General features: G+C 46.1%; 1 protein-coding gene across 2 annotated transcripts in view; it reads left to right on the top strand.

The window, feature by feature from the left end:
• C5 (complement C5) overlaps positions 1-27,776 on the top strand; it is a 171,513-nt gene that overhangs the window by 31,057 nt on the left and 112,680 nt on the right. For both annotated transcript variants that reach the window (XM_077479159.1, XM_077479158.1), the window contains exons 4-8: positions 7,711-7,781; positions 9,212-9,303; positions 19,432-19,514; positions 20,336-20,426; positions 25,930-26,035. In XM_077479159.1, coding sequence (XP_077335285.1) covers positions 7,711-7,781; positions 9,212-9,303; positions 19,432-19,514; positions 20,336-20,426; positions 25,930-26,035 — 443 coding nt within the window. The remainder of the gene's footprint in view (positions 1-7,710; positions 7,782-9,211; positions 9,304-19,431; positions 19,515-20,335; positions 20,427-25,929; positions 26,036-27,776) is intronic.

Genomic DNA, 27,776 nt, shown 5'->3' with positions numbered 1-27,776 from the left:
AACTCATAGCCCGCCAACTACTGCCATATAAACTGGTGGACTCGGAGGCCTTTCGCAAATTTGTGGCCATTGGAACACCACAATGGAAGGTCCCAGGAAGGAAGTATTTCTCAGAGAAGGGCATCCCAGAGCTATATGGCCATGTTCAGCGGCAAGTGAATGTATCTCTGGCACACAGTGTCGGTGCCAAGATACATCTGACCACAGACACGTGGTCTAGCAAACACGGGCAGGGAAGGTATATCAGTTTTACTGCCCACTGGGTGAACCTTCTGACGGCCGTCAAGCATGTAACCCGTGGCACCCGTGTAGATTTGGTTTTACCGCCACGGATTGCATGCAGGCCTGACTCTTCTTCTCCTCCTCCTACTCCATCCTCCTCCCTCTCCTCCTCAGCTGCCTCCTCCTTTTCCGCTGCTAGCGTCTCTTCCACTGCACCGCCCAAGCTCCCCAGAACCTATTCCACATGCCAGGTGAGACGTTGCCATGCCGTGCTGCGTCTGTTGTGCCTGGAAGCAAAGAGCCACACTGGCCCGGCACTCCTTTCAGCTTTGCGTTCACAGGCAGATGAGTGGCTAACACCGCTCAATTTGACAGTTGGTAAAGTGGTGTGTGACAACGGTGCCAATCTGCTTAGCGCATTGAAACAGGGCAAAATCACGCACGTGCCGTGCATGGCACACGTCTTAAACTTGGTCGTGCAGCGATTCCTTGTCAAATACCCTGGGGTCCAGGACATCTTGCGGCAGGCAAGGAAAATCTCGGCCCATTTCAGAAGATCTTACACGGCCATGGCTCGCCTTGCTGACATTCAGCGGCGACACCATCTGCCGGTCAGACGTCTTATTTGCGATTGCCCGACGCGATGGAACTCAACCTTCTATATGCTTGATAGGCTGCTCCAGCAGAAACGTGCAGTTAACGTCTACCTGTATGAACTCTGCGAAAGAAACGGTTCTGGGGAGCTGGGTTTTTTTTCACCGCGCCAGTGGCTGCTCATGCGCGACACATGCAGACTTCTGCGGCCATTTGAGGAGATCACCAAACTGGTCAGTCGCAGCCATGGCGCCATCAGTGACATGGTACCTTATGCCTTCTTTCTGGAGCGTGCATTGCGTCGTGTCATTGATCAGGCTGTGGAGGAGCAGGAGCGGGAAGATGAGGAAGTCGCAATGCTGGATGAATTCCCAGGGGGGGCTACTCTATCTGAGACAAGTCAACAACAGGAGTCTGATGAGGAGTCAGAGGAGGATGGTGCCGGGGCGGATGAGCAGGAGCAAGAAGAGCATGCTTTAAACCTTTCTGGGATCCCTGTTGTGCGAGGATGGGGAGAGGAGAATGAAGAGGACGACATTATCCTGGATGATGAGCAGGAGCCAGGCCACCACACCGCTTCCACTTTAGTGCAAATGGGGGCCTTCATGCTCCAGTGTTTTAATAGGGACCCCCGTATAAAAAGCATGAGGGTCAAGGACCAGTACTGGGTGGCAACGTACTTAGACCCCCGGTACAAACACAAAATGGCGGAAATGTTACCGCCGTCGCAGAGGGCTGTCAGAATGCAGCACTTCCAGGCCTTGCTTCGAGAAATGCTGCATTCTGCTTTTGCGTGCGCTGGCAGAGGAGCAATTCCCACTCCCAGAGAAGGATTTGCGGGTACCAATCCAACAGCGCCTGCAAGAAGAGGCCGGTTTGAAGATGTGTTGGTGACTTCGGATATGAGGTCATTCTTTCAGCCGACCCATCGACAGGTGTCATCCGGATCCAGCATCAGGGAACGCCTAGACCGTCAGGTGTCCGACTACATTGGGTTAACGGCCGATGTGGACGCTCTGAGGAGTGATGAACCCCTAGACTACTGGGTGGGCAGGCTTGACCTCTGGCCAGAGCTTGCCCAATTTGCAATCGAACTGTTGGCTTGCCCCTCATCCAGTGTCCTGTCCGAAAGGACGTTCAGCGCAGCAGGGGGGATTGTGACCGATAAGCGTACTCGCCTAGCTCACCACAGTGTTAACTACCTCACATTTCTAAAAATGAATGAGGCATGGATCTCGGAGGAATTCAACACATGTGATCAGTAGACCATGTATATGTCTATAAACAATTTTTGGAATCAAGCACACAGACCTTCTTAATTCATTTGGCTCACTTCCCTGACCCAAAAAAGCACACCGTACTATATGCCCCTACCCTCCTCTTTGAAGAGGTTGAGCGGTGTCATATTTCTACTGGGGCTGCTTATTATGAGGGGTTCCCACCATCCCTGTGCTGTGCTGACTTCCTCCTGGGGGTTCTTATTATGAGGGGCTCCCACCATCCCTGTGCTGTGCTGACTTCCTCCTGGGGGTTCTTATTATGAGGGGATCACACCATCCCTGTGCTGTGCTGACTTCCTCCTGGGGCTGCTTACGGTGCTGCTGTCAGCGCTGTATGTCACGGAGCTGCTGTCAGCGCTGTATGTCACGGAGCTGCTGTCAGCGCTGTATGTCACGGAGCTGCTGTCAGCGCTGTATGTCACGGAGCTGCTGTCAGCGCTGTATGTCACGGAGCTGCTGTCAGCGCTGTATGTCACGGAGCTGCTGTCAGCGCTGTATGTCACGGAGCTGCTGTCAGCGCTGTATGTCACGGAGCTGCTGTCAGCGCTGTATGTCACGGAGCTGCTGTCAGCGCTGTATGTCACGGAGCTGCTGTCAGCGCTGTATGTCACGGAGCTGCTGTCAGCGCTGTATGTCACGGAGCTGCTGTCAGCGCTGTATGTCACGGAGCTGCTGTCAGCGCTGTATGTCACGGTGCTGCTGTCAGCGCTGTATGTCACGGAGCTGCTGTCAGCGCTGTATGTCACGGAGCTGCTGTCAGTGCTGTATGTCACGGAGCTGCTGTCAGCGCTGTATGTCACGGAGCTGCTGTCAGCGCTGTATGTCACGGAGCTGCTGTCAGCGCTGTATGTCACGGTGCTGCTGTCAGCGCTGTATGTCACGGAGCTGCTGTCAGCGCTGTATGTCACGGAGCTGCTGTCAGCGCTGTATGTCACGGAGCTGCTGTCAGCGCTGTATGTCACGGAGCTGCTGTCAGCGCTGTATGTCACGGAGCTGCTGTCAGCGCTGTATGTCACGGTGCTGATGTCAGTGCTCTGTATTACGGTGCTGCTGTCAGTGCTCTGTATCTCCTGCACCCTCTTGTTTGCCTACCCTGGTCCCTGACCTTCCCTCTCCTCCATTGCCTTCATTAGCTCCATAGTCCTGAATTGTCAGAACAATTTCCCAAATAAAAAAAAAATGCTTGTAGTTATCGATCCCAAATTCACCTCATACATGTATTATGCTATTGTCCAGGTGGTGGGACTACGTGCTACCCCCTAATAATTACCCCGTGGCCGCAAATTCGACCTAAAGGTTTGCGAAATTCGCCTCCCATTGAAGTCAATGGAGCCCGCGGCGAACGGTCGTTTTCGCGAACGTTTGTGTCCGTTCGCGTTTCGCGTTCGCGAAACGTCCCGTCGGAAGTTCGTCCATCACTACTGGGTAGTCTATAAATACGCATTACAGATCTGTGTGTAGCATAGATGTGCGCAGCCTATGGCATTAGGGTGTGCACCTCAAAGCTCAAACACACATGCGTGTGTATATAAATATATATACAGTCTATATCTATATATATATGGCAGTAGAGCAGTGGACAATGTCAGTAGGGCAGAGGTTGGTGTCAGTAGAGCAGTGGACGATGTCAGTAGGACAGAGGTTGGTGTCAGTAGAGCAGTGGACGATGTCAGTACGGCAGAGGTTGGTGTCAGTAGAGCAGTGGACGATGTCAGTAGGGCAGAGGTTGGTGTCAGTAGAGCAGTGGACAATGTCAGTAGGGCAGAGGTTGGTGTCAGTAGAGCAGTGGACAATGTCAGTAGGGCAGAGGTTGGTGTCAGTAGAGCAGTGGACGATGTCAGTAGGGCAGAGGTTGGTGTCAGTAGAGCAGTGGACGATGTCAGTAGGGCAGTGGGTGGTGTCAGTAGAGCAGTGGATGATGTCAGTAGGGCAGAGGTTGGTGTCAGTAGAGCAGTGGACGATGTCAGTAGGGCAGAGGTTGGTGTCAGTAGAGCAGTGGACGATGTCAGTAGGGCAGTGGGTGGTGTCAGTAGAGCAGTGGATGATGTCAGTAGGGCAGAGGTTGGTGTCAGTAGAGCAGTGGACAGTTCATTTGTATTTTTTTTTAATTGTAACTTTTTTACAATTTTATTCTTTTTTACAATATATTGTTTTTAATTATTATTTTTTTTATTTTACATTTTTTAGGAGCCCCATTGGGGGGCTTTGGTGAAATACCAGGGGTTTAAACAGACATCTGATGTCTCACTTTTGAGATAGAGAAAGGGACTGAGAACAGAGATTCTTCAGTCCCTTTCTCTGCAGCCAAGCAGCAGGGGGAATCTGCCCAGCATGATTATGGTGTGCCCTGGCACACCCTTGGGCACACTTATGGTGTGTAGACACCCTACTCCATGCAGAAGTGACTAATTAGGTTTAGTTTACTGCATTGTAATCAACCTGAGTGGAATTTATAGTTCTGCTTTCTGTTAATTTCCCTAAGTTTTGGTTATTGTTTTCTTCTTCCTTCAGCTGGGATGTATCTCCGGCAATAGTGTAAGAAGATCGAATAACCACAGTTATAAATATGCATATCTCTCTGGCCAACTGCTGGGAAGTTTATTGCCAATGCTGCATGCTGGGGAAAGGTATATATATTTGGGGGAAAGTTTTCCAACAAGCCCATTTGACAGAAGTCGATTGTTCTAGGTGCGGTTGCTATATACATGTCAGAAACCATGAAATCAGGCCAAGACAGAAGTACAGTTAAATCACACTTGTTTAATAATAAAAGTAAAAAGAACATATGTAGTCAAAACATAGCCAAAGTTCAGTAACCGGAACGGATAGTCAGCCAAGCCAGAAGTCAGGGATCAATGTAGTGGAACAGCAAGCAGGATCTGGAGCCAGAAGGGATGCCAGCAAAGCAAGTCTTGAACAGGATCGCAGGAGATAGTTTTTGTGATAGACAGAAGATATATATAGAAAGGCTAGTGGTCATATGAGTACATGAGTTACAAAACTCCACAGATTACCACATTTGTATATGATTTGGCCTGCATTGTTTCTTTCCTACATGTTTCGCTCTTCTGAGCTTCCTCAGGACAATTGCAGCATACAGCAATAGATAGAAAACTGAAAATATACAAAACGTAAACATAAATAATTCTGTCCCCTGGGGTCTTATGTATGCACAGAATTATTTATGTTTACGTTTTGTATATTTTCAGTTTTCTATCTATTGCTGTATGCTGCAATTGTCCAGAGGAAGCTCAGAAGAGCGAAACATGTAGCAAAGAAACAATGCAGGCCAAATCATATACAAATGTGGTAATCTGTGGAGTTTTGTAGGCTTCTGTACTAACTTTTGTATATTTATATTTTTCATATTGTATATGTATGGACAAAATTGTCTTTTTCATCTGAGAAATGCTTTTTGTACACTTAATAAAACTTTATTGATTTTACTTATTGTTTGTACACATTTGGTACCGTTAAGAAAGTCCCGGGGGTTGGTTACCCTCCAGTCCCCTTTATTCATTTCCCCTTTCTTTTTTAAATAGTTTTTGTGATGTTGACCAAGGAGAAGGCAGAGATCCTCTGGACTGGATGGCTTAAGTAGGCAGGAATAACGAACAGGATATCATCAACAGCTGAATAACTGTGAAGAGATAAGAGCTGTCAATTAGCTGACAGCTGAGTGGCCAGCTCAGAGAAGGAAGGGCTGAGCCCAGCCCTGACAATACACCCTTATTATGAAATCCACCAATCAGGAAATGGAGCCTTATGCAGGAGCCAATCAGGAAACAGAGATGTGTTGTTCATGTGGAGGATTGCTGGGCAAGCCTGGACAAGTTCTAACTAACTAGCTAATGCCATGATCTCTTTATTGGTTGTCTTCAGGTGTATGCAGTAGACATAGTCTCACATTGGGCATCTAAAGTGCAGTTGTGTTAGGGTTGAAAATGGACATTTGATCCTTATTTTTACATTAACTCTTTAGGCGCCAAGTGTGGGTCACATGAGAGGACTACCCTCGGGATGGGTTCTTTTGGGCTATGCTAGGCACTTGGAATAAGGTCACTACATTACCCATGGGCTACCTTTGCTCTGTGCCGTTTCCATCAATGCCCTGGGACTGGCCGAGATTGGATCTATCTATGACCGGCTTAAGGTGTTCTGCAGACCTAAAGCACCTTCTGACCTGGGGTAAAAATGCTACCCCTTCATAGATAAAGTGCAGTAAGTAGCATTTTCACAATAGGACAAGAATATTGTTATTGGCAGCATCACCAAGTGAAAAAAAAGGAATAAAAAACTATTCAAATAGAGAAATCAATGCAGCCACCCAGGGCTGCTGACAAGACAGTACATCAGCCCTCTTGTACTGGATTGGGGCACCATTAGCTCAAAAGGGGGGCCCAGGTACCTGCTGAGCAAGAATGCCGAATGTGCTGTCTTATTGCAGCCACCGCTCCTCTTCTCCATCCCCCTACAGCACTGCCAGCTTCTATTCTTCTTTCCTCCTCTGGCTGCACTGCAGGGGAATTGGTTCTAGCACATTTACCCCTTCCATCTGCTGTTCGGGCTCCCTGATTGCCCCACAGCACCTCCGGCTTCCCTCCGCTCCTGCCAGCAGCTACTGCAGGCACAAAACAACAGTAAACGGTGTTTACTATGCTTCAGTTTGTGAATCAGCAGGAAGCCTCGGAGCGTTTCCCATTCATAAATCTGTGCTGCTGAGGCTGCAAAGAAAGGGACTGATAAATCTTTGTCTTCAGTCACTGTCAGCTGGGAAGGGGGGCCCTGTTAGGTAGGCTATATGGGGCCCGCAATTTCTAACGGCAGCCCTGCAGCCACCACATCTCAGGACTGGTAAACTGTATTACATTAGGCCGCGTACACACGCGGGGACTGTTCGCCCAACTTTGTCCGTCAAACAGTTTCGGCAAACAGTCCGCTCAAAATTAGCATGGACGGACATGGCCACACACGACGGACGAACAGTTTGCTGAAACCGTGCGCGATGACGTGAACGGCACGTACGACGGGACGAAAAATACGACGTCCTATACACTGCATTATAACTTTCGGCGTGTAAATCCTTTCTGAGCATGCGCGGAACTTAGTTTGACGAACAAGCCTACACACGAGGGGACTGTTCGCTGAAACAAGGTTTCAGCGGACAGTTTTTTGGAAATTCCGAAAAACCTTGTTCGTCAAACTGTCCGCTGAAACTGTCCGCTGAAAGCCCACACACGAGCGGACTGTCCGCCCAAACACTGTTCAGCGGACAAAGTTGGGCGAACAGTCCGCCCGTGTGTACGCGGCCTTACACTTTTGTTCTTATATTTAAATATGCTTTTAGATGAACACTACATAGATAATGCCTCAAATGTGACAGATTTACCAAAGTGTGAACTGAGCTGAAGGAACATATAGTATTCCCATGTTTGCTTGAAGCATCCAACCAGAAAAAGAAAAGCTCTACTATTTTCTACAGCTTATAATTGTTTTTCTAAAATACATGCAGGTTCTCTTTTTTTATGTTCCCTCACTTCTCACTTTAGTAAATCAGGTCCATAGAGCAAGTCAGATATACACTTTAATGTCTATTTTTTTTTTATATTCACAGTAAAGATCCGGGTCTATTCCATGGATGAGGAGCTGAGACCAGCCCGCCGCCGGGTCACCCTGACTTTTTTGGTAAATTGTTATGTTGTGTTTATTCAGCTTATTGGAACATACGTAGCATTATTACAGCTTTGAGCCCTGATTGAGTCCCCTCCATAGTGGGGCTAAGGAAGACCTGCAAGAGCACATGAGTGCAACATGCAAGGGAAGATGGTGGTTACATTTGTTTGCATCACTGTGCAATTCACATTGCTGATGGGCAGCAGGTAGATAAATAGATAGATAGATAGATACATAGATAGAAAGATAGTGTGACGGAAGCGATCGCACACTCCGGTTGAGTGCTTCCGTCAGTATACCGCTTCCTAAGTCTGAATATAGATATCAGATATTCCAACCGCTCACAAGCACAAAACAAGACGACACTTGCTTAGCTGCTCAACATGGACTCAGGATCTCCTGATCCAGGATCCTGAGTCCATGTTAAGCAGCTAAGCAAGTGTCGTCTTGTTTTGTGCTTGTGAGCAGTTGGAATATCTGATATCTATATTCAGACTTAGGAAGTGGTATACTGACGGAAGCACTCAATCGGAGTGTGGGATCGGTTCCGTCACATTGTTGGCAAGCAGTGGGACACTTCCTGCAGTCTGGAACATCCAAACCTCCCTCTGGATCCAAGGTCCGGATAGCAGGAGAGGAGGAGAGGTACAGATACCAGCCGCCATGGAAAAGGAATTAAGAAGGAGGTTGCGAGAGATGCAGCTACAGCACAGAGGACTAGTATCAGAGCAGGTCCTGCTGGGATCGGTTCCGTCACAGATAGATAGATAGATAGATAGATAGATAGATAGATAGATAGATAGATAGATAGATAGACAGATAGATAGATAGACAGACAGACAGACAGAAAAATAGATACATACTTCCTGGCTTTGGCAGATGGAAACCTCAGAAAATGCCTTCCAATAATAGAGTACTCACTCCTCTAACTTATTCATGTGTATGTATGTGTGAATTTCATCTTGAGCTAGTGAACTCTGTAAGCAACAAGCACTTACAATATTGAGCAATAGGGAGATTCTGGAAAATAGACCTAAAGCTCACCTACTGGCTGAAAAGGAGAATGCAAAATAATAATATGCAACATTTCGTATCTATATCTATATCTTTAGATAGATTAGATTAGAGATTAGATTAGAGATATGAAACTGTAATAAAAATGGAAACCATGTACAAAGCCCTCATACAGTCCTTTTGCAATCTTAAAATACTCCCTACTCTTCCCCAGAATGGGCTGAAAGGATCTTAAAATGCTTCAGAAAAGCTGCCGGAAGCTTGTGAAATGCCTTGTAAAGCCTTGCTGGATCTGATGTTGTTTTGCATCTATTAAAATCAATGAAGCAATATCCATATGTTTAGCCCTTACAGAATGAGTGGAATAATGGAATGTTGACCTGTTAAACTCCCTTTAAAATAGATTGTGTTTATAATTTAATTGACAGGATCCCGAGAAAGTGAAAATGGACATAATAACGCAAGATGATGTCACAGGTGTCATTTCATTCCCAGATTTCAAGATTCCCGCCAATCCTAGGTGATTATTTTGGCATTATATGCTCAGGAAGATCCAAAAATGTAATTATATAGAAATATTTTCATCACACCTGTAAATCTACATAACAGGTTACCTTCACGTAAACAGGTTACCAGCTAGTGTGCGTAAATATCTGTGCGTAAAATGGGATATGAATATTTCTTTTTACTTGCGCTATGATGTTAAAGCAGTCTACTGCTCTCCCACACTGGCCATTATAAATGTTCCTCCTCTGAACTTTTAGATCAACAAACAGTTGTGATTTTGGACAAGTTATTAGAAGTAGGCCAAACCCCCCCCTCCCCCCCTCCATTAAACCTGAAAATTATTTTTAAATGTCTCTCCTGTGCTTCCCATTGGCTCAGTGGGCAGTTTTTTGCTTCCTTTTTGCCCACTTCATCATAACCTGTTGTGTTATACCTTTGCATGGCTACTTTAATCAGTCAAGTTTTCAAATGCAAGCTCCTATTTGCTGTTGCTATCCCCTGGAGCCCTCTACCTATTTTGCCAATTTCTATGCTCTGCTTTTGCTTGAAAAAACTATTTGTGAAGGTTGTTCCTGTATATCTAGGAAAATATTACTGCCATCTCTTTACATGTGCGCACTGCTCACTGAGTCACAATCTGCTCCTATCATATTATACTAAAGGAAAGTGTAAGTGGTTATTTAAAAGGCCAACTGCCCCCAAAACTATTTATGGTGTTAATTGAACCCTACAAACAGTAGTCCTTCGCCATGCATGCAAGTTTGCTATTTTGCCAGCACATATGAATAGGGTAATGTCCTATGGATATAAGTTGCACATGGAGGTCTTGCTGCTGATAGGGTTCAATGACCCCCAATAAGTAGCTGGTGAAGGGGGCACTCTGTTGTAGATCTGGTAAGCACCGCACTTTTATTTAGTTCCTTGAGACATTCAGAACTAAGTTCCCACCACAAGTTATGGCTCTGTTCCTTAAACTTTGTAATTTTTGGTGTTTTTTTAATGTATGTAAAGGTAATGCCGCGTACACACGAGCAGATTGTATGACGTACTTAGTCTGGCGTACTTTCCGCCAGACTGTCCGTCGGAATTTCCGAACGGGCTACTTGCCCACACACGGCACTTTTTGAGCGGACTAATATGGCGTACTAAGTCCGCCGTACTATCCGCCCTACTTTTGAAATGAACGGACTCGCCCACACACACGGAGGAAAGTACGCTCATTTCGAGCGCGTCTCCAGGTAGGCGGGGCCCGCGAAGGAGACGTCGCTGGCCCCGCCGCCTGGTATGGACTTAAAGGGGAACCCCAACGCCGAAAAAAATCGGCGTGGGGGTCCCCCCAAGTCCACAACAGACCCTTGTCCGAGCACGCTACCCGGCCGGCCAGGAAAGGGGGGTGAGCGAGCGCCCCCCCCTCCTGAGCCGTACCAGGCCGCGCGGCCCCCCCACCCCAAAGCACCTTGTCCCCATGTTGATGAGGACAAGGGCCTCTTCCCGACAACCCTGGCCGTTGGTTGTCGGGGTCTGCGGGCGGGGGGCTTATTGGAATCCGGGAGCCCCCTTTAATAAGGGGGCCCCCGGATACCGGCCCTCCACCCTATGTGAATGAGTATGGGGTACAATGTACCCCTACCCATTCACCTGTAAAATAAAAGTACAAAAAAAAAACACAACACACGAGATAAAATACTTTATTGCACAGCTCCGGGGGTCTTCCGTCTTCGGGGGTCTTCTCGCCGGACTCCTCCGCTATCTTCTTGTAGCTCTTTTGCTAGCGGAGGAGTCCGGCTTTCTTCCTCGCCGCCGGCCTCTTCTCCCGACTTCGGGGGTCTTGTCCCCCTCTTCGGTTCTTCTGCCGGGCCACCGCGCCTTCTTATAGCTCTTTTACAGGCGGTGGCCCGGTCTTCTGTCGCCGCCGCCGCCGCCTTCCGTTCTTCTTTTTCTTCTTCTTCTTCTTCTCCAGGAGATGTTGACTCGACGATCTCTCTGGCCACAATGCCAGGGCCGCGCTGCGCGGCCACTTATATAGGGACAAGGGGCGGTGTCAAATGGCTTTATGTCACATGGGTTGGTGGCGGCGGCGGCGACAGAAGACCGGGCCACCGCCTGTAAAAGAGCTATAAGAAGGCGCGGTGGCCCGGCAGAAGAACCGAAGAGGGGGACAAGACCCCCAAAGTCGGGAGAAGAGGCCGGCGGCGAGGAAGAAAGCCGGACTCCTCCCCTAGCAAAAGAGCTACAAGAAGATAGCGGAGGAGTCCGGCAAGAAGACCCCCGAAGACGGAAGACCCCCGGAGCTGTGCAATAAAGTATTTTATCTCGTGTGTTGTGGGTTTTTTTTGTACTTTTATTTTACAGGTGAATGGGTAGGGGTACATTGTACCCAGGGCCGGACTTTCAATAGGGCTTGACGGGGCTCAAGCCCATGGGCCCCGTCCAATAGGGGGCCCCGCGAGCCCCGCGAGCCCATACTTTACACGAGGCGTCCGCGCTATAACAAGCTACAGCGCGGACGGCACTTGCTGGGCGGGCGTCCCTGGGCGTCCTCCTCTCGTTTACTTCCCCTGATGCGTGCCGCGGGCGCGCATCGGGGAAGTACTGTGTCGACTCGGCAGTGTCCCTTGGACACAGCCAAACAGCCAATCACAGATCATGCTAAATGGCCAATCACAGCGGCCATTTAGCACTGATCTGAGTGTCCAATGGCAATGAGAGATGACATCATGAGATCATCTCTCATCGCCCGCTCTCCCCCTCACAGAGACAGCCTGTGAGGAGGAAGAGCGACGTGCAGCTTGTCACTGTAAGTAAAAAAAATAAAAAAAAACAGTGTAAAGTGCTGTCCCCAGTGCCACCTGTCCCATCTGTCCCCAGTGCCACCTGTCCCACCTGTCCCATCTGTCCCCAGTGCCACCTGTCCCATCTGTCCCCAGTGCCACCTGTCCCACCTGTCCCATCTGTCCCCAGTGCCACCTGTCCCATCTGTCCCCAGTGCCACCTGTCCCATCTGTCCCCAGTGCCACCTGTCCCCAGTGCCACCTGTCCCCAGTGCCACCTGTCCCCAGTGCCATCTGTCCCCAGTGCCACCTGTCCCTAGTGCCATCTGTCCCCAGTACCATCTGTCCCCAGTGCCACCTGTCCCCAGTGCCACGTATAAGTGCCATCTGTACTCAGTGCCATCTGTCATCAGTGCCACCTGTCCCCAGTGCCACGTATAAGTACCATCTGTCATCAGTGCCACCTGTCCCCAGTGCCACATATAAGTGCCATCTTTCATCAGTGCCACCTGTCCCCAGTGCCACGTATAAGTGCCATCTGTCCCCAATGCCACCTGTTCCCAGTGCCACATATAAGTGCCATCTGTCATCAGTGCCATCTGTCCCCAGTGCCACGTTTAAGTGCCATCTGTCATCAGTGCCACCTGTCCCCAGTGCCACTGCCATGTATAAGTGCCACCTGTCCCCAGTGCCATCTGTCATCAGTGCCACCTGTCCCCAGTGCCACGTATAAGTGCCATCTGTCATCAGTGCCATCTGTCCCCAGTGCCACTGCCATGTATAAGTGCCACCTATCCCCAGTGCCACATATAAGTGCCATCTTTCATCAGTGCCACCTGTCCCCAGTGCCATCTGTCATCAGTGCCATCTGTCCCCAATGCCACCTGTCCCCAGTGCCACATATAAGTGCCATCTGTCATCAGTGCCACTGCCATGTATAAGTGCCATCTGTCATCAGTGTCACGTGTCATCAGTGCCATCTGTCCCCAGTGCCACGTATAAGTGCCATCTGTCATCAGTGCCACCTGTCCCTAGTGCCACGTATAAGTGCCATCTGTCATCAGTGCCACCTGTCCCCAGTGCCACATATAATTGCCATCTGTCATCAGTGCCATCTGTCCCCAATGACACCTGTCCCCAGTGCCACATATAAGTGCCATCTGTCCCCAATGCCACCTGTCCCCAGTGCCACATATAAGTGCCATCTGTAATCAGTGCCACCTGTCCCCAGTGCCACGTATAAGTGCCATCCGTCATCAGTGCCACCTGTCCCCAGTGCCACGTATAAGTGCCATCTGTTATCAGTGCCATCTGTCCCCAATGCCACCTGTCCCCAGTGCCACATATAAGTGCCATCTGTAATCAGTGCCACCTGTCCCCAGTGCCACATATAAGTGTCATCCATCATCAGTGCCACCTGTCCCCAGTGCCACCTGTCCCCAGTGCCACTGCCATGTATAAGTGCCACCTGTCCTCAGTGCCATCTGTCCCCAGTGCCACATATAAGTGCCATCTGTCATCAGTGCCACCTGTCCCCAGTGCCACGTATAAGTGCCACCTGTCATCAGCGCCACCTGTCATCAGTGCCACGTATAAGTGCCATCCGTCATCAGTGCCATCTGTCCCCAGTGCCACGTATAAGTGCCATCTGTCATCAGTGCCACTGCCATGTATAAGTGACATCTGTCATCAGTGTCACGTGTTATCAGTGCCACCTGTCCCCAGTAGCATCTGTCCCCAGTGCCACCTGTCCCTAGTGCCACCTGTCCCCAGTGTCACATGTCATCAATGTCACGTATTAGTGCCATCTGTCATCATTGCCACGTATTAGTGCCATCTGTCAGCAGTGCCACATATTAGTGTCATCTGTCATCAGTGTCCCATGTCATCAGTGCTGCATATTAGTGCCATCTGTTATCAGTGTCATGTGTCATCAGTGCCACGTATTAGTGTCATCTGTCATCAGTGCCACGTCAGTGTCATGTGTCATTGTCCTGGTGCTCCAGGGCCTTCAAAATTGTAATAGGTAGTCAAGAAGTTAGATGTGTAATTTATTCTTCTAGAACACATGATGGCGCACCCTGCATGTTGGGCCTCTCTAAGTGGCCAGGCTGTGGAAAAGTCCCACACATGTGGTATTGTAATACTCAGGAGGAGTAGCTTGTGTTTTGGGGTGTTATATGTACACATGCCAAGTGAGAGAAATAACCTATTACAATGTCAATTTTCTGAGAATTGTGGGAAAAAATTACAACATCAAAAACCTCACCATGCCTTTTACTAAATACCCAAAAAGGGGTCATTTGGGGGGTATTTGTACTTTCCTGACTTGTTCGGGTCACAAGAAATGAGATAGACCACCAGTACATCAGACATGAGCAATTTTGTATGATTTGCACCACAGCTTGTGGACTCTCTAACTTTCACAAAGACCAAATAATATCCACTAATTTTGGTTATTTTTACCAAAGATATGTAGCAGTATAAATTGTGGCCAAAATTTTTAAGAAAAATGAGTAATTTGCTAAATTTTATCACAGAAACTGAGAAAAATTAGTTTTTTTTTCAGAATTGTTCCTTGCTCCTTTTCTCTTATCTTGCTGTTTGCTGTTTGCTGATTGGTTATTGGCAGTTACATAGTGCCTCGTTTACTGGCGCTGAGAAAACCTGTCTGCATTAGACAGTGATGGCGGACAAACGGTATCAGAGTGGTGCGCTTAAACGAAAACTAAAAAATGAAAGACAGCAACGCAAAAAGGAAGATCTCAGTAAAATGAAAAGAATTACTGGATTTTTTACACCCATGACACCACAGCCTGATGTGCAAGCAGAGAATCCAGAGGACAACAACACAAACCCGATGGAAGAAACGCTTGGAGACGATTTGAATTTACGAGCAGGGCAGCCCATCAACGAATCATCATCATCTCTTCAGTCAGAAACTGCGACTGAACAATGTCCAACTAAAGATTCTTTATCCACTGATCCTGCTCTCTGGGGTAAAATTGATGAAAGCGTACGTGCTTATTGGGCGCGAAAAGGTCCGGAGTCTGCTCAGAATAAGGATGCCAATGTTAAGGCTTCTGAACGCCACTACAAACATCAGAAGAGGCTGTTTTCTAAGACTCATTTCAAACGCAAGCATTTGAATGGTGAGTACTTGCCCAGAGAATGGTTGCTTTACTCACCATCCACTGGTTGTGTGTTTTGTTTTGCTTGCCGCCTTTTTGGCGATTGTAACGGTCAATCCCTTTTTGAGTCTGGCTATAATGACTGGAAACATGCTACCAGACGCATTGCTGAGCATGAGAATAGTGAAAGTCATAGAAAGGCTATGTTTAATTACATCAACAGAGCAGCAGCTGACGGAGTTATAGATTCTCAGCTTAAAAAGCAGTTTGAGTCGCAATGCAATTATTGGAGTGAAGTTTTGCAAAGAGTGGTTGCAGTTGTAAAATTTCTGTCAGAGCGGGGATTGGCTTTCCGAGGCTCCAGTGAAATATTTGGCCGAGCTGACAATGGGAATTACATGGGAATCCTGGAACTGATCAGTGAATTCGACCCATTCTTGAAATCGCACATACAGATATATGGCAATGCTGGGGTAGGAACCCCCTCATATCTTTCATCGAAAACATGCGATGAATTTATCGAGCTAATGAGCAACAGAGTACTTTCTGAAATCATTGCTGAAGTGAAAGTGACAAAGTACTTTTCCATTTGCATTGATTCAACTCCCGACATGACGCACATTGATCAGCTTACATTTATCATAAGGTATGTTTCATCAGAGGGCCTCGTAGAAGAGCGATTCTTAAAATTTCTCCCTATATCTAGCCACACAGGGAAGGCACTCTGTGATGCAGTGTTCACAGTTTTACATGAGATGGACATAGATATCAGTAACTGCCGTGGACAGTGCTATGATAATGCCGCAAACATGTCAGGAGTGTACAATGGGCTGCAAGCTCACATCAAAGACATTAATCCACTAGTAGAGTGGGTGCCCTGCGCCGCGCACACACTTAATCTGGCTGGAGTTAATAGTGTAAACTGCTGTACAGAGACCGCCGATTTTTTTAACTTCATTCAGACCTTGTTCAACTTCTTCTCGAAATCCACAGCTAGATGGAAGGTGGTAACTGCAGGTTTGCAGCCTAATGAAAACCACCGCATTGAGACACTAAAATCTCTCTCTGACACCAGGTGGGCTGCGCATGCACAGGCCACCAAGGCACTGTGCCGGAACTATGCCAATATTCAAGAGTCACTGATGAACATTGCAGAAGACAGCAAACAGAACCCGACAACACAAAATGATGCTTGGTCTCTACATAAAAAAATGAACAGGCTTGAGACTGCTTTTCTTTGCACTGTGTGGAATTATGTTCTACAACGCTTTCATGGGACAAGTGTTGCACTTCAAGCTGTGGATCTGGACCTGTGCAATGCTGTTGATTTGGTGAGGTCACTGCGGGAATATATTGTTGGTTTGAGAGATGAATTTGATGTGTTTGAAGACCAAGCAAAAGCGATGTCTCCCACCGTTTCCGCAACATACAAACAAGACACACAAAGAGAAAGAAAACGCAAGACTCACATGGATGAGTCTGCAACACCTGAGGTTCACTTATCAGGAAGAGAACGGTTCTCATCTGGTGTGTTTCTAGTTGTGATAGATAGGCTGCTGGCTGAACTTGATCGCCGTTTTCAGTCCTATAATGACCTCAACAGCACCTTTGGTTTCCTGAACAACATATCTACCCTCTCTGCAGAACATCTTCGTAAAAAAGCAGCAGATCTACAGAAGAGATACCACACTGACCTGGAAAATGAATTTTGTGAAGAAATCATCCAGTTCAAAGAATTCATCTGCCATGATGAGCCATCATCTGCTAGGGAACTTCTTTTGTGCATTAAAAAAAGAAAACTACAGACCATCTTCCCAAATGTGGATGTCGCTCTCAGACTTTACCTGACATTACCAGTGACAAATGCAAGTGGGGAGCGCAGTTTCTCCAAACTGAAACTATTAAAAAATAGACTAAGATCCACAATTGTACAGCAGAAATTAAATCATCTCACTCTGATGTCAATTGAGAGCGACCTTCTACGTAAACTGGATTTTACTGATTTGATCAAAGACTTTGCTGCAAAGAAATCCAGAAAATGCCGCTTCTAAATAGTACTATGTTAATATCTTTAAAATGAGATGACATGCATGAAGTCATAACATGATCACCTTTCTCTTTCTTTCTCTACCTTGCCTGTTGTTGTTTTAAATGATCAGTCTCTGGATACTGTTGTTGATGTAATGCTTTCTTAAGATATGATAGTGTACTACTTTTATTTTATTGACTAAAAGTTAAGTTAAGATTTTTCACTACAACACTCACTTATGTACTACACACACACACACAATTTATCTTGCACTTTGTTCAATGAGTTATTTTGTTATATTCTTGCAATTGATTTGTTATGATTGCAACCTTACAAGGTAGTTGATTCAAGTTTTTCAATATGTTTTCCAGGTAAATAAGTGTTTTATGTTCTCATTCTGACCAAGACATTTGTGCATTGCAATAAACACTTGATCACTTTGAACTTTTTTCATCATTATTTATTTATTGGAAAAAAGCTTTTCAAGCTTCAATCAGTAATCGATTGTTACTTTTTTTTTAGCATTTAACGCTGTCTATGGTACCAGTCACCTTTTAAAAGTAGCTTGGCACTTCAAATAACGATTGGATCGATTAGATTGTTACGGCACCAGATGGCGACAAATTAATATAGAAGGTAGGGCCCGAAAGTGGCTCAAGCCCAGGGGCCCCCAGTACCCTAAGTCCTGCCCTGATTGTACCCCATACTCATTCACATAGGGTGGGGGGCCAGTATCGGATTCCGATAAGCCCCCCGCCCGCAGACCCCGACAACCAACGGCCAGGGTTGTCGGGAAGAGGCCCTTGTCCTCATCAACATGGGGACAAGGTGCTTTGGGGTGGGGGGGCCGCGCGGCCCCCCCTTCCCCAAGGCACCCCCCCATGTTGAGGGCACGCGGCCTGGTACGGCTCAGGAGGGGGGGCGCTCGCTCGCCCCCCTTTCCTGGCCGGCCGGGTAGCGTGCTCGGACAAGGGTCTGTTGTGGACTTGGGGGGGACCCCCACGCCGATTTTTTTCGGCGTTGGGGTTCCCCTTTAAGTCCATACCAGGCGGCGGGGCCAGCGAGGTCTCCTTCGTGGGCCCCGCCTACCTGGAGACCCGCTCGAAATGAGCAGACTTTTCTCCTGGCAGGAAAAGTCTGCTCATTTCAAAAGTACGGCGGACTGGCATACACACGGGCGGATTGTCCGCCGAAATGCGAGTACGACGGACAGAATTTCGAAAAATCCGAAATACTTAGTACGCCGGACTGCACGCTGAAAAAGTCAGCTGAAGCCCACACACGAGCGGACTGTCCGCTGAAATGTGTTTCGGCGGACTAAGTAGGCCATACAGTCCGCCCGTGTGTACGCGGCATAAGGCTTAATTAGTGTTGGATGGAGGGGGTATGGGTTAGACTCTTTGCTGAGTTTTTATTGATGTCTGAGATGCCACTTGGGAGATTGACTGCCCTGGTGAAAATGGTCACATGACAGTAAGTGAGGGAATATCCAAACATTTTTAGTTGTCATCAGAACAAGGGGTGAGGTAAAATACTCTAAGCCCTTGTACACACGGTCGGACATTCTGACAACCAAATCCGTTTTTGTCCGGCGGATTTTTTCTGAAACTTGTGTTGCATACACACGGTCGGACAAAGTTGTCGGAAAATCCGATTGTACATAACGTGATGACATTATTTCGTTACGACGGGACAACGTTCAGGCTAGTAGCCAATAGCTTTGGTCTAGGAATTTGATCTGAGCATGCGTGGCACTTTGTCCATCGGAGTAGGCTACACATGATCGGAGTATGTCCGATCGGAGCATTTTGTCGGAAAATTTTACGGACAAGTTGGAAAAACTTGGTCCGTCGGATACTCCGACGGAAACAGTCCGATGGAGACCACACACAGTCGGATTATCCGACAAAACGGTCCGATAGGACACATTCCGTCGGAATCTCCGACCGTGTGTACAAGGGCTTAAGGGGAGAAATATTCCCAGGACAACTCTCTAAGATGGGAATTAATTTTGTAGAGATTTCCTCCATTTCCTGTTGCATCACATGACAGGAAGTGAGGGGGAAATCTCCCCAATGGGCCACAGACTGAATAACGGGTTTAAATTTTAGCTTTACATACCCTTTAATGATGGAAATGTACAGAACACAAGTATACATGTTGAAAAAAAATGTTTTTCCTGCACTGAAAATGTTTGTTTTCCTGCATAGATATGGCTCCTGGCATATAGAAGCTGCCTATGAATCCGATTATGTAACCTCCAGTGTGGTGAAGTTCGAAGTAAAGGAATACGGTATTTTATTTATGAAGATCCTGTTAAATTAGAACTGCACCAGTGTATCTCAAAGGCATCACACAATTTCCTGTGCACTGAAACATCATATCTTTCATTCTGGGGTTAAAAGGGTGGGGGCTAATCGGTCTAGTTTTCCTTGCATATACAACACTCTGAAGCTAATGTGGGCTGCACTGTGCATGACTATACGCTACAACCAAGCAAAGGTGATTCCAATGGGCATTATGTACAGATGTAATAGTGGGGTAGGCAGGACATACAAAGGAGAAAAGGAAAGTAATAAATATAATAAGCAGCATGAATGAGGCCCCTTTCACACATATAGACCGTTTGTCAGTTTTTTATCCATCCGTTGAGGTAGGAAAAATGGACATCAATGCATCTTTATGGATAAACAGATGATCATCCATGTACATCTGTTTACATCCACTTCCGTCAACATCTGTTTTTTTAAATGGATCAAAGCCCTATTTTTTTCCTGTAAAAAAATAAATAAAAAACCTGGATCAGATAAAAAAAGTATGCAAATGACCAAACGGTCCATTTTTGCATGAAAGACTGGCTCTGGGACTCAAGTGGCTGGCGAATGTAAAAAGCTGATGTTAAAATACATGATAAATGGATGAAAACTGATGTAAACATCCATTTTTTTTTATTTTTTGTTATTTTTTTAAACTTGCCTGAACTAATCTGCACATGTGAAAAGGGGCCTAAGGGGAACATCAGCTTTAATCACATCCAATTAAAAAAATATATTCCTTCTCCAAATGATTTTCCTATGAATGCTGTGCCCTAACACATCTTTTTATGTCTTGCAGTTCTGCCAAGGTTCTTTGTCACCATTGAACCAGAACGCAATTTTATAAGCTATGACAATTTCAAGGATTTCTCTGTCACTGTAAAAGCAAAGTAGGTTGTTACAATGTAACATTGTTTTTTTTTTTTTTCATTATATTGAGACAAAGAACAGCTACACTGCTGCCCATAGCAGTCAGATTTCATGTGTTATTATTATCTTAGTTCAAGTTGAAGAATAAAAGCAGATCTGTTGCTACAAAAAAAAAAAAAAATGTGAAAGAGAAAATGAACTCATGTATTTGTGTTCACAGCTGGAATGACTCCTCTCTGCATTTAGGCCCAATTCACTCCTAAGGGTCCTTTCACACGGGGCGGATCAGTTCTGATCCGCCCCGTGGATGTCCGTTTGCTCAGCGGGGATCACTCCGCCGATCCCCGCTGAGCAGGGAGATGACAGCTCCGTCTCTGCATACTGCGCAGGGACGGACCTGTCACAGCGCCGCTCTCCCCTATGGGAGATCGGATGACGACGGACCGCAGTGCCCGTCGTCACCCGATCCGATCCGCAGACGGATGGAAAAATAGCTTTTTCCTCCGTTACACTTTTTCGGATCGGAGCGGGTCGGATGTCAGCGGACATGTCACCGCTGACATCCGACGCTCCATAGAGCTCTATGGAGCACCCGTTCAGGTCCGCCTGAAAAACTGACAGGCGGGCCTGAACGGGACGTCAGTGTGAAAGGGGCCTTAGCGTTTTGTAGCTCGAATCGAAAAATCACAATGTTTTAAATGATCCCTGTTCACACCTGAGCATTCAGGAGCCTGTTGCTTGAAAAAGTGCAGGAGCTTCTTTTCGGGTGTTTTGGTGTTGACATAGATATTTTATAGATAGGCAACTCCTATCCTCATATTGATTAGCGGTTCCAAATTAATAACTACTGCAGTAGGGAACAGACACAAAAGATACGCTCGGCATCTTTCAAAACAAGCGTTCTCCTTTATTATGATGCGTTTGAAGGTTTTTATACAAATGGTTACGTAGGTATCACATTAATATTACAATTGTACATTTATGGTAACAAAGGGCGTAACATAGGCAGGCTAATTCTAATCAGGACTCAAAAGAATGCAAAACATGTACTGAAAACATTATTAGTGTCATGTGCACAGTGAGGGCATTGTGCAATACATATAAAATAGAATACAATTATATACAAAACTTACAAATTTCCATTACAGTGTCATAGACCTCAAGGGAAGCACGCAAAAAAACATGGATGAATGCGTGTTATGCATATTTTTCGGGTGATCCTATAATCAAAGTTTAGGGGTCAAAAACACATACTGCAGCCCCAAAGTAACTCCTGTGGGACAGAAAAAATCACAAAAGATACTTGAAATTTTCCTGAATATGTTATGCTCAAGTGTGAATGTAGCCTTATTTCCAGTATATTCTGCCATACACATCTTTCCTATCTCTGATATATATGTCAGCAGCTGCACTGCAGTCTGCAGCACGAGGCTCAGTAATACATGGTTATTTACTAACACTGTGAGGTCCTTGCTCTGCCTGACTCTGTTGTGCTCACTAGACATGTGCAGAACGGAAAAATGTGTTTCATTTCGGATACATTTACTAATTTTGTCTCAATGATTCGTTTCGGAATTCGTTTAGTTTCATCTCGTTAAATTTCATTCACTTTATTAATTTTCTAACGAATTCCAAATTTTCTGAACGATTCAAATTCAGATTGGTCAAAAAATGATCGATGCATCATCAATCACCCCGCCTGCCACAACCGCTGGGCCCGAAAAAAGAAGAAAAACAAAAAACGTCCGGTCTCACCGAAGGCTTCCGCCGACTGCCTGCTCCTCTGTCTAAGAATCCTTAAATAGCTAAGGGGCGGGACCACCCAGCGATGTCACCGTGGGGACCACCTTATTGTGACATCATAGACTAAGGCATGCTGGTTCGTTGATGTCACAAGGGGATCTTCATCGGGGGGACATTGCTTTTTATATTTTATCAAAGGAATTATCAGAAACTTGTGTTGTGTCTTTACTCACATTTACACTTTTTTGGTGAATGGGTATGGGTAATCTGTACCCCATACTCATTCACATAGGGGGGACGGGATCTGGGGGACCCCTTGTTAAAGGGAGCTTCCAGATTACGATAAGCTCCCTACCTGCAGACCCCCACAGCCACCACACAGGGATGAGGGGAAGAGGCCCTTGTCCCCATCAACATGGGGACAAGGTGCTTTGGGGTGAGGGGGCCCCTGCCTGACCTGCTGGGCTGCATGCTCAGATAAGGGTCTGGTATGAATCTTGGGGGGGACCCCACCCCCCACCCCGTTTCTCTTGCGCCCCACCCCGTTTCTCTTGCGCCCCACCCCGTTTCTCTTGCGACCTACCCCATTTTTCTTTTTACATTTTGTTGTGGGATTCCCCTTAAAAACCATACCATCCCCAAAGAGCCTGGTACGGATTGGGGGGGGGGGGTGGGGGGGCACGCTGTTTGTTCTCTGTTTTTTTTATTCATTCTTTTGTTTACATTCTTTTGTTTACATTCATCTGTCAGTGGGTAAGCCCACTGACAGCTGATGAGTCATCGGTTGTTAAGGACACAGCGGCCCGGCTTCCTGGCCCGCTCCTTGACAACCAGCTATTCTTCAAACAGAATTCAAATCGGTTGATCATTTTTAGACCGATCCGAATTTGATTCAAATCCGAAAATTTTTAATTCATTAGAAAATGAATATACGAAACGAAATTTAACGAGTTTCAACAAAATTCGTTATGATTTAATTTGGAGATTCAGATGTATCACTTTTCACCTACAAGAGCACATTTAATTGGACTTTTTTTTTCATTTATTTTATTCATTTATCCCTTTTTCTTATGGACTTAATGTGGATTTATTGAATATATTATTTTTAATATCTTTATACATATATATTGTATGACATTGGATCTTATCACAGAGTATTTATGGGCTGAGCACTTATATAATTTTTGCATATACATATTCTTTTCAAATATTTTATTGAATATAATGCAATAAAAAGAGTCATACAATAGATTTATAGTTAAGTAGAATGTATAAAAGTGTGAAATGAGGCTTCTCAGTATATTGCATATACATATTCTTACCTAAACATGCTTTTAATAAGCCCTCTCTGACCTCTGTAGCTGCAGACACTGTATAACCTCATCCTCACCGCAGAAGTGCTGAAGTTGTACAAGTCATTCTCTCAGCATCTCCCCTCACCCTGCTCCCTCTCCCAGAGCACCTGTCCTGCTCTGTATTTAAATCAGATTAGAAGAATGGAAGGCTACTGCGTCACCTAAGGCTCCGTTCGCATCTAGGCATTGCTATTTTTACTTTACTTTTAGTTTTTTAACCACTTTCAGACCGGACCAATTTGCTGGTCAAAGACCAGACCACTTTTTGCGATTCGGCACTGCGTCGCTTTAACTGACAATTGCGCGGTCGTGCGACGTGGCTCCCAAACAAAATTGACGTCCTTTTTTCCCCACAAATAGAGCTTTCATTTGGTGGTATTTGATCACCCCTGCGGTTTTTATTTTTTGAGCTATAAACAAAAATAGAGCGACAATTTTGAAAAAAACGCATTATTTTTTACTTTTTGTTATAATAAATATCCCCCAAAAATATATAAAAAAACATTTTTTCCCTCAGTTTAGGCCGATACTTATTCTTCTACATATTTTTGGTAAAAAAAAAAATCGCAATAATTATTATTGATTGGTTTGCGCAAAAGTTATAGCGTTTACAAAATAGGGATAGTTTTATAGCATTTTTATTAATAATTTTTTATTATTTTTTTTTTTTACTAGTAATGGCGGCGATCTGCGATTTTTATTGTGACTGCGACATTTTTGGGGACCCATCGGACATTTTTGACACATTTTTGGGACCATTGTCATTTATACAGTAATCACTGCTATATAAATGCAGTGATTCCTGTGTAAATGACACTGGCAGTGAAAGGGTTAACCAGTGGGTGGCAGTGTAGGGGTTAAGTGTTCCTAGGGGTGTGTTACTAACTGTGGGGGGGTTGGGCTTTCATTTAGTGTACACTGATCTCTGCTCCAATCACATGGAGCAGAGATCAGCGTCACTAGTTGCTAGGCAGAATGGAAAAATGTTGTTTACACAGCATTTCCTCCATTCGGCCGCTCCGTGAGACGATCGCGGGGATGCCCGCGGCGATCGAGTCCGCGGGTCCCGCGACCGGACTCACGGGGGTCCCGACCAGCGCGGGAGCGCGCCGCCGGCGGCACGCTCCCAATGGCAGGGCGGCATCGAATATTGGACGTACCTTTACGCCAATATGCCTGCCCGTGCCATTCTGTCGACGTATATCGTCGTGCGCTGGTCGGGAAGTGGTTAATGAAAAGCAGTAAAACGCCTGTAATCTGCCCCCAAAAAAAAAGCTCATGTATTTTTTTTGAGCAACGGTCATTTTGCTTAAAGCGGGAGTAAACCCAGTTTCAAAAAACACTTACATTCCTGGCATGCTGGAAATGCTAACTTTCACATTGGTTGTGCTCTCAACCAAACTTTCAAACCATCCAATGACTGGTGTCATAACTGATCACATGTGCAGCATTATGGCAGTTGAAGTATTATTAGAGGCCAAGATGGCGGCTTCCTTGACTGAAAACTATAGAAGGGTTTACTTCCACTTTAAGGCGACAGAATTCTCAGATGTGAACAGGGGCCAATAAAATGAATGGGATTTGTCTTGTTGGGCGTTTTTAGAGCTGAGACTTAGATCAGAAAATCAAACAAAAATGCTTAGATGTCAACGGAGCCTAAGGGAATAGGAGCTGAGCTGTTGGGAATACTTGTATTTCTGCTGTGAAATTTCAGGATGAATTGCTCCATGATGCCCACTACTTCAGAGGTGAGTGAGGACTTGCTTCATCATAGCTAGATTACTGCTTGTTAGGAGTATATAAATACTTTCATGCCTGGCCAGATGTTTACTTTTTTTCCCTGCAAAGGTAAAGCATAATGGACTACTATGCATCGCATAGTAGCTCATTATGTGTCACTTACCTGACACAGGAGCCAGCGAAGTAGCCGCTGATCCCTGTAGTCCGCCGCATCCATCTTGCTGGTGGCGTCTCGCAGCTCCGACCAATGACAGCGGCGAAGCCGCGATGACGTCACTCCCGCGCATGCGCACGGGAGTCGCGTCTCGCAGCTCCGCCGCTGCCATTCGGCGAAGCCGCGATGACGTCACTCCCGCGCATGCGCACGGGAGTTGACAAATTAGGCAAATCCATTCTTGGACTTGCCGCATTTAGTGCGCCTGCGCGCCGCTGTCTACGGCGCATGCGCCGTAGACAGCGGTGCCCATTTTCGGGCAAATATCTCCTAAACCATATAGGTTTAGGAGATATTGCTTGGACCTACAGGTAAGCCTTAATCTAGGCTTACCTGTAGGTCAAAGTGGTTTGAAGGGGTTTACTTCCTCTTTAGGGACTGAACTAGGAGGGATCAGTGTGATATTGCCTTGTCTTGATTTTTTTTTTTGCGTGTGACATTCACATGGGGTTATTTCCTCTCATTTTATAGATATTATTATGGCAGAATAGTGGAGAAAGGAAAAGCCTTCATTCGTTATGGGTTACTTAAAGATGGAGAGAAGAAGTTGATGGCAAAATCATTAGACGTGTTGCAGGTAAAAGACAAAATAATTGCTGACCGTATAGTCCAGCAATGCAGTAGTTAAAGCGGAATTACACTGCATCTGAGCACCACAAGCCAAAAATGCTATTTAAACTCACCAATCCCTTCATGTCTCCAGGGCCGTCTTTAAGGCAGGGCAAAAGGGGCAGCTTCCCTGGGCCCTGTCATTCTTGTGGGGCCCAAAACAGCTGCCTCATACTTGCCAAATATCCAGGTTTAAATTCCCTTGTCCCTTGAAGTTTTATTCCTGTGCTGTGTCCCGATATCTCAGTGTGAAGTGCTGCTACTAATGCTGCCCAGCTCTGCCCTATTGTTGTGTGCAGATGACTCACCTGCAGACCCTGTGTTTACATGTAAATAACTGGAATTCGTATGTAAATAGCGGTGACAATACTGAGTAAATAGCTGCGTCTGGCAGCATTGATATGTAAATAAAGGCGGCATTCCTATGTATATCATGCTCCCCTGCTGTGTGGAGGTGATGTGCTGTAACCTCTAGCAACTAATCAGTAAGCAGTAATGATATGCTGTAACTGCTGGCAACCAATCGCAATTGCTGCCTGATCTGATACAGAAAACAGATTTTAAGTCAAGCTGCTATTTATTGTATGTCTCAGAGTAGGTGGAGAGGGAAATTGCATGGGGGGGGGGGGGGCCCAAGAAAATTTTTGCCCAGGGTCCAATCTATATTTAAGACGGTCCTGCATGTCTCCGTGTTTCTTTTTGATGAGAAATCACTTTGAAAGACACTTGCTAGCATTTCTGGCCATGGACATCTTGAGTAAGGAGCAGATGACTCATGTAGCATTTACTTCCTGAAATCCATCTGTCCTTAGCTCAGGCATGCAGGCAGGCAGGCAGGCAGGAGGGTGTGCTCAGCTGAGAAAACCCCTCCTCCCCTCCTGATGACTCCTGGGGTGTATGACATAATTTGCCTAGGCATGGATACCAGGAAGTAACTCAAGAAATGTAAAAAAAAATAAAAGTTTAAAATGGGCAAATATATTATACATTCCTATACATTTTTCAATGCTAGCAGCAAAAGGATTACAAATAGTAAATTTTGATTGAGAGAGTGAAGTTCTGCTTTAAAGGACTAGAAATATATAAAATAGTATAATATGTGATAGCATACTTTAGGATTGATATAACGGAAAATTTATTTCTTGATCATACATCACGGGACACAGGAGCTTCATTACATAGTGGGTTATATAGGCACCTCTGGTGATTGGACACTGGTTGACCCAATTAAAGAGAATTCCTCCCCTATATAACCCCTCCCATCAGGGAGGCACCTCAGTTTTTTCGCCAGTGTCTGGTCGATGGTCACGTAAAACTTAGCTCTATGCGGGTCCCGGCGAGGGCCGAAGGGCTACAACAAACCGGATCCATACCTCGGGCCGATAATTGACTCCCAAGATGGTATGGTACCCGGGCCTCGTCTGCCGAAGACACGAGGTTTTGCCTGTAAGTCCTCTCCATTGGAAGACTGGACTCTGGGACAACCAGACTTGGGGTACTGTTTACTCAGGGCGCCCGTAAGTTTCTGGCAGAGTTTTTTACAAGGCCCAGGTAGGAGAATCTTTTCGTAAGATTCCCAGATACGCCTGAAGGTTGGCTAACAATACCCGCCGTGATGGGTGAAGGCTGGAATTGGTCTGAAATCAGCAATTCCTGCGGCGGGGAACAGGTATGGGAAGTCATCCTATATATTTAATATATGAATGGAT

This window comes from Lithobates pipiens, unplaced genomic scaffold (assembly GCF_037356315.1).
Source record: "Lithobates pipiens isolate NorthernLeopardFrog02 unplaced genomic scaffold, aLitPip1_a1.2 Scaffold_14, whole genome shotgun sequence".
Taxonomy (NCBI): Eukaryota; Metazoa; Chordata; class Amphibia; order Anura; family Ranidae; genus Lithobates; species Lithobates pipiens.
Note: the sequence above shows the minus strand (reverse complement) of the source record. Positions and strands in the feature narration are given on the sequence as shown.